The following is a 19580-nucleotide window of genomic DNA, read 5'->3' on the forward strand; positions in this document are numbered from 1 at the left end:
TGGTTCTCCGGTACCTGAATAAGTGTAGCACAGATCTTCTCCGTGAATCATTTGCTTGAGACAATGTTAGAAAACAGTGAAGCCCATAGGTGAACTCTAAATAGCTAAAAACTAAGACATTCAGTTAACTAACAAACGAAAAAAAAATGCAATCCTTACAATTGGGAATCCAACTTCTTTCTTTTTTTTAATGCTGTCACGCTGGCGCATCCCGAGAGGGAATATTTTGGACATCGTGAGGTACTAATACATCACGAATTGAGTCTAAATAAAGGAAAAATACTGCAGCACGTGATAACCCGAACCTATCTGCTGCATTCCTCGGACCGGAGTCAGATGTTCCAGTAATAACTGAGAACGTATGAGAGGAGAAGTCAAGGGTGGAAATATGGCCGTTGTCTGACAATGTGAAAAGGAAATTAAACAATACTGAAACCAGACAGTAGACCTAGATTCTTAAAAGGCAAAACAAAGCAACACACGTAAGGTACAACTTATTTTACCCCAACACAGAGCAATGTTTATCCTAAGATTAAGATTCAGGAGAAGAAGTCACTTGACAGTATCTGTCAAAATAGCTGAGGGGAAACTTAACTCAGCACCAACCTGGTCTGTGCATTTTCACCGAGAGAAAACCTTTGGACATTATCAGGCAATATCAGGGGATTCTGCTGGATGAAGGCCGACGTGATGGGGGAGTAATGTTGTGAGGTGTCAAGTTAATAATGGTTGCACTGCATGAGTATGAACGTCAGCCGGGAGGCGCTGAGCTGTGAATGAGCCAGTGATGGTGAAGCATGAATGAAGCAGTTAACGCTTTGCTTCATCTCTTATTTATAGTTGAGCTTTGAACTACTGTCATATATTTAGGGAACATCCCCACGAATTAATATGCGCTAAAAACTATTGGGGACTAGATGCAAATTAAATCAACGTTTCTTTTTTTTAAATACACTTTTATGGTCACACGTGTACACAGCACACAACGATAATGATCGTCAGCATCTAGCCCCTGAGCAGCAGTGGTTCGCCACTATACGGCACCCAGTAAGTCATTTTGGGGTCCGGTGCCTTGCTTAAGGGCTCAAGGGGACTGCCAAGGAGTCAAACTGGTGTCTGTCCAGGAACCTAAACAGTGACCCTCCGGTCCAAAGCACAGGCCTGACAGACCGAGCTATACTGCCCCTTCTGCTGACAACGATATGTAACTTCAAATGAAGTTCAATATTGTTTAGGTATTTACCAAAATATGTCTGGTAGCCCATAAGTCAAGCAACAGCCTTGTGATACACATTTATCATTTCAGAACTGTTAAATAACAACAACAAAAAGTGTTTTGTAGAGAAACATGTTCATATTTCTCAATGCTGTTTTGGTATTGCAGCAACCAAAACGTATACATTATCATGAGCATTGAACAATTTCAAATAACACCAATACTAACAATACTTATCGCGAGGACTCACATATTAGAAAGAGAGACATAGAGCACTGCAAAAAGAGAGAGAGACGTGAAGAATAGTTTTCTAGTGAACTTGCTCGGCTAAACTGGTGTTTTTTTTATCTGAGAAGGGGAGGAGACAGAAAAAAAGAGGGAAAGGGAGGGAAAGAGAAAACGGGGTGGGACAGGGCCCCCACCACCCCCTCCTCCCTAACCCCCCCATTCACACACACACACACACACACACACACACACACACACACACACACACGCACACAGCTCTTCAAAGCCAAGTGGTTTTCATAGACATCCAATTACACTAAGAGATGACATCTGGGGAACTGCAGCAGATAAATAAGGTGAAAGGAAAGACAAGATTCAGTCACCTCAGAGAAACTCCAGATAACCAGAGCGCGCACCGCTGATAGAGATAGGAGAGAGGGAGAGGCAAAGGAAAGAGGGAGGGGGCCAAATGAGCGAGAGAGCCACACACAGGAGGAAAGAAGAGAGGCAGCACACTGCTCCAGCGCTCAGACTCCATGAGGACAGAGGAGAGATAGGGAGCCCAGCTCACTGACAGGACGCACAACAAGAGAGGGGAGAAAGACGAGAGCTCCCGGGATCAGTTACACTCAAGTAACTTCAGACCGGCTCCGACAAACCCAGAGAAACAAAGAGAGAAGAGAAGAGAAGAAAAGAACAAAGTCTGGATTCTGTGACTCTTTTTGTTGTGGCCCGCCTTGCGTGGATTTCTCGGGACATTTTATGAGAAGCAGCATTAATCCTTTTTTTTTTTTTTTTTGTTGAAAAACTTGTGTTAAATTTGTACCGAGCAATTTGGCATCTTTTATCCAGACCTCCTCCGCCTTCCTGTTATCCACCTCCCTGGACTGGAGCAGATAAGTGGTTTGGGACACGTGTGGAGTAGATTTGAACAGAGTATATGAATGGACTGGGTCTTTTTTGGTCTTTGGATGTGGGCGTGTAGGTGTACATTGAAACTTTAAAAAAAAAAAAAAAAAAGAAGGATTTTTGAGTGTGCGCGTCTGTGCGAGAGATCAACCCGGGGCAAAACTCAGCCGTGGGGAGGAGGTGGCGAGAGGTCTTTGGGGGCAAACCCCCAGTTGTTCCCGTTGCGAGGTGATCTGAGTTATGGATGTTGACACATTCCTGCGGCACTGCTGAGGAACAAGCGGCCCCGCGGACTCCGGCAGAGTCGGACACAGCCCGGCAGGCTTCACGGCCGCGAGCAGCGGCATCACCATCGGCATTACTGGTAGCGCTACATCCCGTTTACCGCAGTCGGCCGCTCTCACACCTCCGGTCCCAGTGAGGTTGCGGGCCCCCAGACGGAGGAGGTGTAGTCGGTCAGGCAGGGGGAGTTCCTCCCGCTCTCGCTCCCTCTCCCTGCACCCAGCTCAGCATGCCCCAGCCCCTGAGCACCTCCACAGCTCTCCCAGCTCCACTACCATGTGTAGATGGACAGTGACACAAGGTGCACCGGTCGCCTGGTTCTCCACCTGCCCCAGCTGCTACAGACCTCCTTCACTCCTCCTCTCCATCGCCTTCCTCCTCCTGCTTCTCCTGCTGGGACCCTCCTCATCCTCGCCACTGTCCGCCGCTTCGCCGCGGGACTCTGAGAAGAGCCACAATGCACCGCGAGGGGCTCCCCGTCACGTCTTGTCCTCCTCGGCCGCACCGCCGCGCGCATCCTCTGCGAGGTTGCCAAGGGCGACCAACGTGTCATCGTCCTCTGCGACGGTCGTCGGGCGCCACGTGCGGAGCAGCTACAACCATCTGCAAGGAGACGTGCGCAGGAGGAAACTGTTCTCCTTCCAGAAGTTCTTCCTCCGCATTGACAAGAAGGGAAAAGTTAATGGCACCAAAAGTGAGGATGATCCATACAGTAAGTCCACTTTGTTACATTTATGAATGTGTTTTAGTGCTTCTAAGCATTTTAAGCAGTATTAAATCACGTCAATAGCAACAAGTCAAATGTAGATGCTGGATAGTTAGCCATTTAATTTCCTCTTCGACTTTTTTGTTGCACTAAAAATCCAAAGAAGAGGGCAAAGGGAAGTCCACGTTAAGATGTTTGCTGTTCAACATTTAAATTATCTGTCAAATTATGGACTGGTTTTCATCCCCTGCATCTTGTGTGTTTATCTGGGAAGAGAGATGTTTCTGGTTATCCGCCCTGGGAAACCGCGTACATTCAGACAGGTGACTGGGAAAAAGGAGCAAATAACAGAGCTGCGTGCTTTTCAGCCTTTTCACCATGTAGAGGCAGGCCGGAGAGAAAGGAAGGGGGAGCATGAGAGTGGGAAAGGAAAAAAAGAACTAAATGAGGAAGCAAGGAAGATAAAAAAAATAAAAAAAAAAAGAGAGAGAGGTGATCCACTGGAACCAATTACAAACTGCCCAGAGAAAGTTTTTCTTCTTAGAGGAAATATCTAAAACACAGTTATTACCAAACCCGTGGGGAGAATGACAAGTACCCTTACTCCTCGCTGCCATTGTGCTGCGGCTATAATAGTGGTGGGCATATGCTAAGTATGAGGTTATATGGACTCAGATGTAAAGTATTAACTATGCGATTATATCTCCTTTTTTTATGGTTGTACATTTTGAGGGCTGTGAAATATGATTTTAACCATTATGTATCTTGAGAAGGGTCGCTGAGCACACATGCTCTTTTGTCAGCACCACTTAGTCTCACATTCACAGTTCCAGTTCCTCTCTTTCACTTTGGGAAGACTCCCAGCTCCCAGAAGCTTTAGTGTTCCTTGAGACAACTTAACTTTAGTTTGCGACATTTCGTGGAATCGCTTGTAAGATAACAGAACTGAAGATGAATGTTAAGAATCACATTACTACATACAATGACGGTGAAACAACTCTGCGTTCAGCTTAAACACCATAACAGCTATACGGCAGCAAGAGAGCATTGCACCCACCAGCACATATAAATACTTTTAACGACTTGTAAGGGCCATCATATTCATTTATGACTGATCCAGAACAGAAAATCAGCTGTTATCATTCTGTAGTCCACAACTTCATCTTCTAGTTAAACACATCTGGAAGTTCTCCAGCACTGCCACAGTCTTCTGGTCTCTGAGCAGCTCAGAATAGCTGCACGGCCTCAGGGCACATTGACAGTAGTTGTTGAGGGAGAACAGAACATTACTCCCACATTTACCTGCCCAGAGTTTCCCTGCCAGCTCGAGATGTGTGACGTCGAAAACACAGTTCGATTTCTGTAAGATTGAAACTCGCGCTTCATTATGTCAACTGCATGTGTGTCTGGAAGTGTGTGTGTGTGTGTGTGACCGTGATCTGCATAAAAGGATCTTTATCACTCGCGCAGCTTCATACACATGTCATAGGTTTGTATGCATCTGTCTGTGGGTCTGTGGTGCTGTACAAGCCTCTCCTGCTAAGAGCACACACACTTGAGCACAGAGAGGCCAGTCTTGCACATGGCCTCCATATGGCAAAGCCCACATTTATTAGGGCCAGGGCCAGTGTGAATATATGTGTGTGTGTGTGTGTGTGTGTGTGTGTGTGTGTGTGTGCCACTCAGACACCAAGGCTCTGCCAGACATGGCTGAAGGAATTTCAATTAGCGTCTCTTCCTCCCTCCCCTTGCCTGCAGTCCTCTCTGACACACGCATGCACATGTGCACAAACATGCACATGTGCACACACATGCACATAAAGAGCTCAACCATTAGGGTGCAACGTGTCACTAACTATAATGGCATCAGGTCATGGCATTAGAAGCACCATCCATCACTTTCAACAGCTCTTGCCACTTGATTGTGGTGGGAAGCAGGTAAAAACTTTCTAAAGGAAACGGGCTATCTTAAATATGAGGTCAAAGTACATTTACTGGATATTATTTTTTAGGAGTAATTGTATCCGTGCACTAGCTTGGATGTAAAGCAGTTTGTATGCTTATCCGCCACCTCGTGTTACTTTACATGTGCTCTCAAATCCGCAGAGAAGAAATTCTAGCTTCAAACTGAACCAAACAGAAAGAATTAAATTCTCCTCCGCTAACTGCAAACATGGATGGGGTAATTGATGATTATGTTTTTGCCTGATCATTCCTGCTCAGAAGTTTCAATGCACTTTGTGTGCATATGCTACAGGTTATACAATGTTTAGATTATACTTTATAATGAGTTTTATAGCCGACAGAACCAAAACAACTGCTTCAAAGCTGCTCACAGAATTTTGGACAAATTAAGTCTTTGATGCAGTTTTCTGACCTTTATGTGCTCCTTAAACACACATGGCTCTTTTGAAATAATGCAATAATCCTCTACATACAACATACAATATCATATGACATACCTCCATGACACAGTGTCAAAACTTTACTCCAATTTCATAGCAAAATTAGGGGTTTCGCATCCATTAGTTGGACCAATATCTTATTTGTCAAAAAGGGATTAACCCTTAGGCAAGCATCAAATTGAACATTGGCAAGGGGACAGTTGTTATTGTTGTTGTCATAGTCTTGTAGTCTGGTAATGTTCAAGAGGTCAGATTGCAAATGAGTGTCATTAGATGGTGTCAGAGGTGATGAAGAAGTTTTAGCTCCAGCTCCGGGGTCGAGGGTGTCTTCCACGGCCGAGCCTTTCTAATCATCATGTCAAAGCTCACGGCACTACATCATTCAGGGTTTAGGGCCTGCATTGTGAATGTGTGCTCACTGGTGCATGTCACAGTTTGTCTATTTGTGCTCATGTGATCAATGTCCTGTAATCCATCTCACCCCAAAAGGCCTTAAAAATAAAGAACTCCTCGTCCGAATATTGAAATCTCGTCCAAGCCTCAAGTGATTAGCATTTATTCTGCCGCTGACCATACGCAACACTACTGTCCTTGTTTTCTTCCCTCGATGTCGTCCACATCTTGTTTACAAACAAACGCATAAAGCAATGAAACAAATGGACATGTGTTTGCAGTTGGACCTCAGACTTGTGGTCGTGCGTAGCTCAATTGGAACTGGATGGTGCCAACTTGACTAAAGTCGGAGCTTTGATTCTTACTGCGGCCAGCGCGATTGTAAAAGCCGCCACACATACCGTACTTATTGTTAACATTAAACACGGAAGACACATTACCCACTGACATGAAGGAATCGAAAGCACCATGATTCACGGAGCGTCTAATACACTTAACATTATTCTGATTTAGTGCCGCTTCGCCGTGTCCAGGCTAATTACACAGGTCTGCCGCCTCGAGTTTGACCTCCAGCCATTGACCCAAGTCAGGAAGCTTTGTTAATGCTAAGGTCAACGCTACACATAGTGCTCCCTTCTGGCTGGCCTGTTACTCTGACACTGTTAGTTATGTGTGTGGGTGAGGGATGCAAATTCCAACAAATTCCATACAAATACATTTTGTCTGTAATTGAGTCGAAAAGGTTTTTGTCTCCTTCATGTAATACATTGTAGGAAGCGCTTGTAACTGTCAGTGAGAAGACAAAATAAGTCAGATCACTGCACTAGAACGAAGGAAAACTACTTTATTCTGAAAACTTCATGGAAAAAGTACATTTTTATTTGTAAATGATGTCACTCCACTGGCAGATTGTTCTACTGCTTTGATGAAATGTTATTATTAGGGACTCAATAAAAATCCCTTTGTACAATAGAGATTTCTTTTATTGGTGTCTATCTTTCTCTTTAATACATGAAGAATGCAAATGTGTGTCCTCTGATCTGATACACCACAAGCGCGTCTTAATATTCCTCCTCCGCAGTCATAAACCTCCAATGACTCAGAATGATGAATGCGAAACCAAGAAATGTATCAAACGCTTGCCCTTCTGACCGTCTCAAAATGAGTCTCAGCCTTTTCCCTCTTTTCAGTTTCTGTGCGTCTTCATTTGGCTGCCGGCTCTCCCGGCTCTCTGCTTGATGAGCGTGTTTAGGGTTCTCATGGGAAAAGGTAACCGTGTGGCCCATAAAAGAGAGTTATGAGGAGGTCCTGGATGCACCAGAGTTTAGTGTCAGCATTGCTTTTCATTCAAAGTACCTTTGACATCTTCATGGACTCTTCTTTGCAACAGTCGTAAATAAAATCGGTGCCAAACGTCGCCGCACAAGCTTGTTCAGGAAACACTGAACCTATCATCGAGTGCTCCATGTTTAACATCAAGCATTCACTTCAGCTGTGCTCGGAAAACTTACAATAAACATAAACTGCATGCAGACTCCCCCCTGATCCTCCCCTACATTGTGCTTATGTCTGAAACAAATAGGAAGCGATCCCGATGGGCTGCAAACAAAAATCATAGAAAACCATTCAAGGTAACGAGTGAAATTAAGCTCAGCTATGAGAACCTCATAACATGTTATGAGCAGCAATCTGCTCGTATGGGCAAACAAATCATCAATTCATTTTCATATGGCACTCTGCATGATGAGGTTTTGTTATTATCTAGAATGCAGGAGGAGTCTGGATCAAATCAGTCGTGACTCCTTTTACTGGACTACAGGGAGCAAATGCTGTCAGTCCTGCAGAAACATTACATACTACTGATTCAATATTACAGAATGGCAATGTTTTACCATAATGAAACCAAGCCAATGCGTTAATAACATTGTTGTAGCCTTTAAGTGATAACAAAGTCTTCGACTCCTGCGTCAAGTCTCAGAAATCAGGTTGTCAATATTTAAACTCTCTAATATTTGAGACTCTTTTCACTGAGAAAACCTGCATGTGCAGATTACACTATGGAACAGGCTGCGACTAAGCATTGCTGAATTTACCTGCTTTGAAAGTGTGCACTTGTGGGACTTTAATACATATTAGACTTCCATATGTGTAGACATATTAGGAGACTTTCAAAGGCTCCTTTATGAGTTGTTACGGAAATAATTCTCCCCTCTATTGTGGCAAGATACTCATAAGCGTTTGGCATTTTCTTCTCCTCGTTGCAACAATATAGTGATGGCCTAATTGTTGTTTGTGTAGAAATAACAACAGAGTTGTCAGACAACGCATTCATTTGTAAAAACAGTGCCCGTTCCTGACTTTGCCTTCAGTGACTAAAACGTCATGTTTCAGTTAAATGCAATATTTTCATCCAGAAGTATTTATTTTTGTTTTTAATTTGAAATAAATGACTATTATTTAAAAGCCAGAGAATGAGGGAATAAGAAAAAATTAATGACCATTATAAAAGCACTATTTGCCGTCTCCCACACGAGGGTGAATGTGAAGGTCCAGAGATCCAGATGCCTTTTGACCCTGTGACCTAACCGCCCGACCAAGGTAATTTACAGAGCATGTGTGTGTTCATGCTTCGGATGTATTTGAAAGAAACATGCGCTGCTTACAATTATCAAAACAACTCTTCACAGTAAATCCAAGTTTCTGATCCGAGTTGTTGTTTCTGTTGGTTTAGTTAGTTCTACATTGCTAAAGTGCAGTTGTTCTACTTTTAAGAGCAAGTGTGTTTTCAGAGTCGCTGCGAAAAATAACAGGACCCGTTGCCTTTTTCCATCACTGTTTACATATTTGATATCATCGCTGCTTGATATTTTCCCATCAATTTGCTGTCCTGTCCGTTCATGTGCCAGCTCCAACACAACTGAAATAAGAGCCCGATTTCTGATGGCAGACCAATGCGGCGCTGCCACAAACCAGTCAGACACCACCTTAAACAAAAGTCAGCTGCAAATCATGTCTCTCTGTAAGATCTTCTGCCGCTTTGGAGCTCTTTGGTTCTCTTGAGAGAAAATAGTTGCAAACATCACGAGTGGATTACTATCCACAAAGAATCTTAAGTTGGACATCATTGTTTTGATGAATGGCTTTTTTCACTCTATGTGTTATGTGAAGGCTTCTCGCAGAGCACAATACATCAATGTATTTCAGAGAGAAAGATAATGAAAGAGGAGATACTATGACTTATGAAAGTTCTCTCAGGAACCAACCACACGTCTAAACATCTATCAGGATTGAGTGTGAACCATCACTTCCATGTAGCTGGTTTGTGCTTAAGGAGCAAACATGTACTGTATACATACGCTTATTTGGAAGTTGTGTGAAGGTGTTGGAAGCATCTGGGAGTACAAAGTGATATCTTTGAGGTTTCACATGCAGCCCACTGGGTCCATATGGAGAGGCGGTTGCTGTATGAACGCAAACATGTTGCCCATTCAGCTCAGCTGCCGGCTCGTCTCTCTGCTGTCCTAACAAATCAAAAAGTACAAATGACATTTGGCAACAAACTGCAAAGTAGAATCAGAGCAATATTCACTTTGGAATAAACAATGATGGGAACTTTGTTATCATTATTTTCAGTCAAAAGTCTAAATTTGCAGTATTTTCCAGCTGGAGCGCTTCTTTTCTCTCTGGCTTAATGTTGTAATGTTTAATTTCAGCAAATGGAAGAAAGAAAAAAAAAACACTAAAATCAGTGTAAAAAAAAAGAAACAAACATTGTGTGGTTTAATTACTTCATCTTTAGCATAATCAGATATTCACCCTTAATACTGTGAACTGGGCTGAACAGTGACCTCTTGTAGCGGGAAGGAGAACAACTCTCTGTCTCTTGTGAATGTATTAATGTCCACCTTGAAGACGCCACCTTGAGCGCTAAGAGATTGTGATGGACAATTTATACACCGGGCAATTATTCCCAAAGAAAATATCGTTAGTTTAATTTAAAATTAAAATTAAACCGCGAGTTGAAGTCCTTTACAAACTTCTTTTAGAAACCCCAAAACAATGACCCTCAATTGCATTGTAATATATTTTCATCAGACTTTCTCCAATCCACAGGAAGCCTGTACTGAAAGTGTCATTTTGGTGTTTGCCTGTGAAGGCAGAAGTCATGGCCAGTAAAGCAGCGGGAGGTGAAGGATAGCACCTGTGACAGATAACATCCAGGGCTGCTGCCATATAGACACCATATGCTTTAGGAAAGCCCCCCCCCCCCACACACACACTCCCACACACACCCCCACACACACACCCCTCATGTTACTGCCCCTTATACGCTCTCATTCACCCCGAGCCCTGCTACACACACACACACACACACACACACACACACACACACACACACACACACACACACACTGCATGAAAGTGAGGCTCTTAATGGAGTCATCAAAGGTAGAGCTGAGTCCAGAGGGGCATCTGGACAGCCTGGCCATTTGAACAGAGCAGCCAGGAATGTCAGCTAATTACCCTGTATTTGTGTGTGTGTGTGTGTGTGTGTGTGTGTGTGTGTGTGTGTGTGTGTGTGTGTGTGTGTGTGTCTGTGTGTGTGTGTGTGAACATAAATGCGCGTGAGCCGAGAGACAAAGACAGTATAAACAATACTGAGACAGAAAGACACATGTGACAAACGAAATAGTATTCTATGTATTTATTATATTTGTGGTGTAAAATACCAAGATTTGTACAGCTGAAAGTCCACCGACATCAACTCCAACCACAACGGTTGGGCAACAGCTCACTGGCAGCTGAACTGTGAATGTAAAATGTGTGAAACGCAGACGGCCGTCACAGCACTTTGTCTGAAAACACAACTCCCGTCGTGTCAGGTCTGTGAAGGATTTAGACAGAAACTGGCACAAGTTACAAAGTCAACTGAGTGAAAGGAATCACAACATCTCGGGTGGTTCGGTTTGTCTGTTTTTTTCTCCTCTCCATCAAATCACCTTTAATTTCACTGCAAATTTCGTTTGGTTTCCTCCCAGCCGCCCCTGAACGTGTGTGACATAGCTCGCCGCGGTCGTGCTGCGCCGGGTAAAGTGATCTCACATTCTGCGCCGCTGTAATGACGAGCAGCGCGGACGAGAAACTCAATGCTATCTGTTGGCTCGGCCTCTGGTATTTTAAACTGAGGGTTAACGCTCAGGTGATCCCGGTTTCTTGATTTTTGAATAATCTGGGTTTGTTTTTCTTTCGGTGCCCCGGCCAGTTTTGAAATCACATACAGCTTGAAGAACAGTGTGTGGTTTAGGCTATTTCTGTCCAACAAGAAAGACAGTGATGTGAGTGTTCCTGTCGTGAGAGGAAATAAAACCATTATGGGGGCAAGAATAAGCTAAATAACACAGTGAGTGCAGGTCATATCAAACAATCCTGCCAGTGAAAAAAAGACTTTGAACCCAAGGGGGTGCACAATATCTGTTTAAGCTCATTTATAACCGGGAAATTTTGTACGAGCAAAACAAATTTTGGAAAACGAGTCAAGTTTGAGAAGAAAAAAAAATGGGTTGACACTGATAAAATCAGAAACAGGCCTGTGTTTTCTAAGCTTCGGTCATAACCGTCGGCCAGGCGGGCTTTGATGTGGCCACTTAGCGCAGGATGATACTGTTGTCAACCACATCGTTCTAAACCAATACCTCAACGTTCCTCAAAACACATAATATGAAGCAGTTTTACTCCCAACACGATATCTTCACCGGCACTCACTGAGCAAACTGCAAAATAAAAAAGAAGAAGGAATCCTGTAAAAAACATGGGTTTGCTGAAACACAGCAGAGGCCAAGAAGGCTCTTTCTGGTTGTTTTTTTTGTATCTATAAGCCAAATACAGCAGACTAGCTAATATGTTTTTACTGATATTGTATTTGGTCGTCCATTTTTTGTTGTAATTTATTCATTCTTCTATTGTATCTTTGTTTTACTGGCATTGTTATGGATTTTCTCTCCTTTTTAGTCCTCAGCGGTCACATGGATGTACAATTGTGTCACGAGGAATGTGAGACATCATTAGTCACTCCGTTGTTCCTTTGACGACGCGTTTTGGATTTCACATCTAAAAAAGATCGAGATAATAAGTTGCTGCAGAAAACCACAGGAAAGTCAGGGGTTCATCCCAAATAGTATGTTGGACCCAGGATAAAAGAACCCATCCACTGCTTCTCTCTGAGGAGAGTTCATGACAGAAACTAGTCAGATTCTTCACAATGCAGAGTGAGACCACTCACAGCTGGTCACCGTGTCGAGGTCATATTGTGAACAACGACGGTAAAATCTTCAAAAAAAAAGTCCCTGGATAAACAGTGGGAACATTTTCATAACCTCCCTTAACCTTTAGGTTCAGCAGGAGTCTCATCAGCAGTGGGAGGTGGGAGGGGGGGGGGGGGGGAGGCGAGGAGCTGTGCACTATATGTGTGTGTGTGTTCCTGTTTGTGTGTATGTGGATCTGTGAACATGTTACGTATGAGAGCGCCATGTTGCTATTCGGAGCAGGGAATTCGTCACAATGCATCTTAGCTTGGGAGTTAAGGTTACTCTTAAATGTATCAGAGAGAACTTTAAACTCTAAAGTATATTATAATCCAAAAGGGAAATTATTAAATAATGTTGCGTCATGTAAAATCAAAGTTAATTACTCTCAGTCGGGCATTAAACTAATAACTGTAGGCTACTCCAACAGGCTACTTGCGCCTTACGTCGACTCATCCGTACGTTTTGAGATTTCGTGGGAAAGAGGGATGAGAACTGAAGGAACGCGAACGAGAAGACCGAAATAATGGAACACTAGAAGGTGATAGTTAAAGTCTGCAATGTGGATTTAACATCTCAGTCATAATCTGCTGGTGTCATAACTCTCTCCTGTGAGCAATACAATATATTTTGTGCGTCTGTGTTGTATTAAAAAGGAAGATGTGATGTTAATGATTTTGACAGGGTCCCATTGGAGTAAAGCATCATTAAACATGGGGATCTTCATGAAGCGGTTAATGAGCAGCTCCTTACCGTCAGAAGGCCAGGTTGTGTTTATTTGTACTCGTAGCTCTGTTTGTGTGACAGTTTGCGTTTGGCTGGTAAAGACCCTTTGGCTTGTGTTTATTAAAGTTGTTGTGTTGCCCTGTTACACACACAGGTGTTCGCCCTTGGCAATTTCTTTCAAAAATGTTGATAGCGTAAAATGGCCATGCCTTTTGTATTAACTGAACCCTGTGTTGTTTGTGCTCTCACTGATGGGTTACACAACTTTTTTTTCTCTTTACTTCAAAACATAAAATCATGATTATGATTGTCTGATCTCTCGTGGCTACAGAAAGGGAGAGGTCTAGCAACAGAGCTCGATAAATTCGGTGTGTGTGTGTGTGTGTGTGTGTGTGTGTGTGTGTGTGTGTGCGTGTGTGCACACAAGCTCAGTCCTGTATTTCACCATAAACTTTGTTGTTGCAATCTAACCCTTTTGTTGCAGCCCGGCCTTTTAACATGCAGGCAGACCGGCTGCTTCTGGTAAAGGGGCCATTAAAGAGCTTTAGTCCTTCCACAAACCACATCAAATGGGCGGAGGGAAAAGGGATTGAACAGGTGGAGCTGCCTTTAGCGCAGCACCGACAGATCATATTCTGACAGATCATGGCTGAGAAATGTGTGTGTGTGTGTGTGTGTGGCGAGATGGAACATTTTGAACCCGATAGATAAGTGTCGTAATTGGCTTAACTTAACGAGCCTGTGAGCTTTAAAATCCTCCTGAAGTTTAGAGGTTTAACAAGCCTTCATTGACCAAATAAAAGGAACTGTATAGATTAATGCCAAGGATTACAGTTAACAAAAAGAAACAAGGCCGAGAACAATTTGCAAAAAACAGCAACACACAAACAAGAGAAAATTGCTGAAAACTGCAAAACATCAAGTTCATTAAGTGCAAAGCGATCTCCTAATGGTCTCTCGTTGCTCTTGCAAAGCAATATGAATACAATAGGAGACAACAGTGGCACAGTTAGGTATAGATTAATGCCGTTAGAGAAAGATAAAAAGACATCTTAATATAGAGAGGTTCAGAATTTGGACGCAGCAGTTTTAGGGCAGTTTTCTCCATTTTTAAGCTACAACTTCTCCTCAACCTTCATCCCTTCATCTCTCTGCCCATCATACATTCACACCAGGGCTGCATGATGTTGCAAATCCCGGTCAGACTGGTTTTAGGACATTTGAGAGACATAAGCTTTATCTTAAACCATCTCTTATATTTTGTGTTATTTACTTCTTTTGCCAGAAACCGAGTCCCTCTGCAGTCTTTCATACCCTACTACCGTATATCCAGCCACTTCACACTTTAAAGAAGTGATAGACAGATTCAATTCATCTTTGGCAATCCAGCATGGTGTTAGCTTTTCCATCACACAACTCAAACAAAGCGCTGTCTCATGCTGTCACATTAAAATCTCAAGAATGACAACAATACACCTCTGAAGAGATACATTGCCCCCGTTTCTCCCTTCATCCAACTATTCCTGCATCCAGACTCCACTTCCTACTGGCCCCTTTGGCTAATCCTCTCAAACCCCTGATAGTTTTACGGCTTGGTGTAACTGGCTTGAGGATGAGAGAAGAAAGGGCCGGCGACCACAGCTTAAACCAGTAATTGTTTCAGGCTTGAAAACCGATATGGCCGCCTTGACCTCTTGCCAGTCTGGCAGCCAGAAGCCTCTCTCCGTCCTGTCCGTGTGCCTGCCTGCCTGCCTCAGCTCCCCTGGTCAGAAAAACAAACATCGGACGGAGAAATGTTTTTTCCTGGCTTACACCTCGGTCCCAGGGCATGCAGCCCACGAGCTTGCCAGCAAAGGAACAGGGGGCAAGAGGGCCGGTCTCAGGTCTGACTGAGAGACGGAGACCAGACTGGGGTTCACTTGTGCGAAAGAAACTGAGATGATTCAGGTTTCTCCTGCAGTATTTTTAAGCTATTTTGCAGAATTATAGAACATAATTAAGAGTGATGCATGCTGGCCTGAATGCTCGTGTTCCAAAATGCCCTGTTGACGTTTCCAACTGATGCTAATACAGTCAAATATCTTTTTTTTTGTGGTGTTTCAGATCCCTTAATCTCTCCGATAATAAATCAGATTTTCTTGGTTAAAAAAAAAGAAGAAAAAAAGCCCAAAACTGCAGCACAAGTGCCAAGGGGTTTAGCCAATTAATCAAATAGTTGACAGACAAAAAATACATTTGACATGAATTTTAAATGTGGATTCCTTGGATATCTCATTTATTGAGCTAAATGTGACGCTTTTAACCTTTCAAAAGCTTCCACTGGTTAATATCACTTAGATTTAGCAGATATTCGAGGGACCAAGCCGCACAAATTGTTGAAACGTCCGTGTCTCTTTCTCCACTGCACCAGGTATGTTGGAGATCAAGTCAGTGGATGTGGGAGTCGTGGCCATCAGGGGCCTCAGCAGCAACTACTACCTTGCCATCAGCAAGAAGGGAGAGCTGTACGGAGCGGTGAGTAGCTGTTTCAGTACCGTTTTACTGCGATCTGCTCATTTTAATGTAGGATATCCATTACTTATGATGTTTAGTGTCATGAATGTCAATGAGATTTTTATTGAAACAATGCCCCGCAAAGATACTTTCCTCCTTAAACTGGTGACCCTGCAGCTTTGACTTTTCTTGAAAGCCTTTTAAAACAATGGACAAGACTCTCTATTCTCGAAATAGGAACCACAGTTCGTCAATGAGCTCTGATCCCTGCTACCTACCTCTCTTCTCCACTCCACTCCATTCAGAAACAGGAAACACAATCCTTCAGTTTCTCAATTCTGCTTCGGTCCCTGTGGGGAGAGCAGCCCTTGTTTCATCTGTTTTCTCCCTCTCCCTCCTTTTTCTTTATCTCATTCTCTCCCTGGTTTTTTTTTTCTCTGTCGCTTGCTTTGAAAAGGCCCAACTTTCAGCGTGTCTCTCTGGGAGTCACACCACAGATGAAATGACACACGGGAGAAAGAGACAGAGAGGCATTCTGTTGCATGGCCTGAAACTGAATTCCCATGACGTCTTCTGCTCGGTGCAACACAAGCCATAGTAGCGCGGCGGTGAAGGGCTGGCGCTCGATTACACTTGATGGGTTTACACAGTGACTTCTTTATCCGGTGGTAATCAAATGAAATCATTGTTTCATTACGTCGGCAGATCAATACACGCAAGGGGCACGGAGGATTATGATGGCCTTCAAGTTTCACCGTTCTTCAATTTCGTCCCATAAATTCACTGTGTGGTCTTTGCAAAAGGAATCATGTTCGGCAGTTATTTCTCTATTAAATGCAGAGATTGACTTTTTATGATCTGGCCGGTGAATAAAACGGTGCAGACGTTCTTATTTTTCACAATTTATTACCATCATTTGATATCACTTATGATGAGTTTCATTTTTTATACACATTTACGATCCTTTTAATTCAAAGGCAGCCAGCGCGCGCACACACACACACACACACACACACACACACACACACACACACACACACACACACACACACACACACACACATACATTTAAAAGCTGCACATCGTATGTACATTAACCTCATTTTGCTTTGTGAACATTCAACTTTACTTCTGGAACCAATTTAAACAGCTGTGGGCAGATACAGAGAGGGACTGAGTTATATTTTGCGTGTGTATATGTGTGTGTATGTGTGTGTGTCTGTGTGTGTAGAGCGAGTACATTTTTGCTCGTGAACAACCGCATCCAGTAAACTTTCTGTTTAAGCAACATTAGCCTTAAGCGCAAGTGCAGCTTCCAGTAAACTGACAAATGCAACTCTCTCTCTCTCAGATCATTGTTCTCTTGATTTACCGGTGTGTGTCCACTACGGCGACGTAGGCCACAAGCACGGCTGGCACGGAGCCCGAACCTTTGAGACCTCACATCTCATGCTAACCTCTCTCTCCCCCCATCCTCTCTAACACACCCTTCACCCACAGCACTCCCTGCACTGACACTCAAACATCATCTCCAACAATTTGAGTTACATGTCCAATTTTTTACAATCAGCTTGATTACACTGGGGATTTTGCAGCAATGACTGACATGTGTTGGTCCATGCTGTAATAAGAAGGAAGATATCAGGTTGATGAATAAGGAGAATACAAATTGGATGGGACGAGGATCATGACTGGGCTCCATTAAATTGTGGGGTGAATACATGACACAGCAAGTAGCCCGAGCAACCAGATGTACATTACCAGAGCCATCTGATTTGGGATGAATTCAATATGATCATGTAAAATTCGCTCATCTCACGCAGCGAGTTCTGATTTATACCCATTTTCACAACATGAATCTGCTCTCAAAAGCATCTGCAACAAACGCTTAATTAGAATAACTGATTACTCTGACTTCTATGAAACAGTGAGACTTTTTGGTTTCGTTCAATCGACAGTCCAAAACCCAAAGGTAGAAGAATTCTTCCGTCATACAAAATAAAAAAAAAAGCAGACTCGAAACTGGCATTCATGAGTCTAATGCTTTCATGTGTTACAATCTGACATTTACACTCCTTGTCTTTTCTCTTCAGAGGGACTTTGGTCCGGACTGTCGTCTGATTGAACGCATCGAGGAGAACAAATACAACACCTACGCTTCCGCAGAGTGGCGCAACAAGAAAAAGCACATGTTTGTGGGACTGAACGCCAACGGAAAGCCAATGAGGGGGAAGAAGACACGGAGGAAAAACACTGCCACTCACTTCCTGCCCATTGTGGTACAACCACGGTGATCGGACATATCAGCCATGCGAGAGAGCTCTGCACAACGCAGGGTATCGGACTTTTTTTTGGGAGTTACAGCGTCGGCTACATTGGACAGATCTGAATCAGATCTGAATGATGCACTGAGGAGGGACGGGATGGAAACCTATGGACATTGTTATCTCTGTTGGATAAAGACATTTCTATTTTTAAAGAAAGAAACAAGATATATTGCCTTACAATGTATATATTATTTTCTGTTTTAAGTTATCAAGTACATTGGCACAGTAGAAAATATGAAAAGAAATGACTTCTGTGCCAAAATGTGATTAGTAACTCACATTTCTAGATTTGTGTATATGTAAAGCGCTTGACAGGGAAGAAATATAACGACAGAATATGTAAGAGAGGAAAAGAAAAAGGCAAGAAGAGGAAGTATGGATCGAAAGTTGACAGAAATCTGGTAGAAATGGAGGAGAAAAGACAAGAGAAGCAGGAAAAGAAAAGGATGAGAAAGAGTGAAGAGTCAAGAAGCATCATCACAACAGCAAGTCTGACACTATCATATGTTTTCTTTAAATTTATTTATTTTATGTAATATTTAACGAAAAAGAACAAAAACACAAAAAGGAAAAATCTTCTTTCTTTTTACCATTTATGCTTCTGTTATTGAATACTTATCATTTAAACCTGAATAAATATAAAAAATATATTTGTCTTTAAGTTGTTTGACTGACGTTGAATCTTTTTTGGTTGTTGATATTTTCACGTTTCAATTATTGGTTGTTCATATTGTACATACACAGTAAAGAGATAGAAATAAATACATAAATAAATGAAATAATATGCCTCCATCAGTTGAACCCAGAAACTGATCTACTGTATTTGTTTTATAGTACCATGAAAAGTGCTGGGAACTAAAAGATAGAAGCCAAAAGACAAGGTGACAATGGTATACTATTTTATTTAAGTTAAAAAATAACTTTCAAATAACAGGGTTGATGAAAAAAATCATACTTTTTGGTCCACTTAAGAGCTTTTTCTAAATCTTTCAACCGCATTTCATGCTCTTCATTGGCAGATGGAGCTTTTACTCAGTTTGACTTGATGGTTAAAAGCTTCAGAGCTACTAAGTAGATCATTTATTTCCATTTCAGGAATAATCTTTTAAGTCAAATATCCTAACAACAATCATCTTTATCTAAGTAATCACAGTTTACAGCAATTAAGTCGGTGGAGCCTCTTAAAACCAAGCCGTGAATCAGGAATCTGTAAAACATTAGATTTCCTTGAAAGGACGCCAGCAGACAACCTGGATGATGAAATCAGGGGTTTTCATTTTCTCGCTGCGAAAGCCTCTCCTCTTACAAGTACACATGGCGAACACGGCTTCCTGCAGGATAAACACTGTCTTTTGTGTGATAACAACAAAGACAAAACAGGCTTTAGAAATGGTCGACACGCACGCAGGCTCCCTCCCTCTCACAAACACACACACACACACACTGAAGACAGACAGACCGACAGACTGAGGTTGGCTGGGTGAAGCAGTGTGTGCATCAGTGTGGTCCAGCAGCTGGGAAAAGCCTCCTCCTTGACCTCACTTGTCTGAAACCTGTTGCTGTGCCCCCCAGAGACAAAAGGACACATGGAAC

At 42.8% G+C, this 19580-nt stretch overlaps 1 protein-coding gene across 1 annotated transcript; it reads left to right on the forward strand.

Moving 5' to 3' along the window:
- Window positions 1–2911: 2911 nt before the first annotated feature.
- Window positions 2912–18205, forward strand: fgf10a (fibroblast growth factor 10a). The gene is made up of 3 exons (XM_068574554.1): window positions 2912–3347; window positions 15578–15681; window positions 17754–18205. The coding sequence occupies exons 1-3, from the start codon at window positions 2912–2914 to the stop codon at window positions 17952–17954; spliced, it is 741 nt and encodes a 246-aa protein (XP_068430655.1). The 3' UTR covers window positions 17955–18205.
- The last annotated feature ends 1375 nt before the right edge of the window (window positions 18206–19580 follow it).

The sequence above is a fragment of the Clinocottus analis genome, unplaced genomic scaffold, assembly GCF_023055335.1.
Source record: "Clinocottus analis isolate CAN_PGR_092001 unplaced genomic scaffold, fCliAna1.0.p SCAF_13, whole genome shotgun sequence".
Lineage (NCBI taxonomy): Eukaryota > Metazoa > Chordata > Actinopteri > Perciformes > Cottidae > Clinocottus > Clinocottus analis.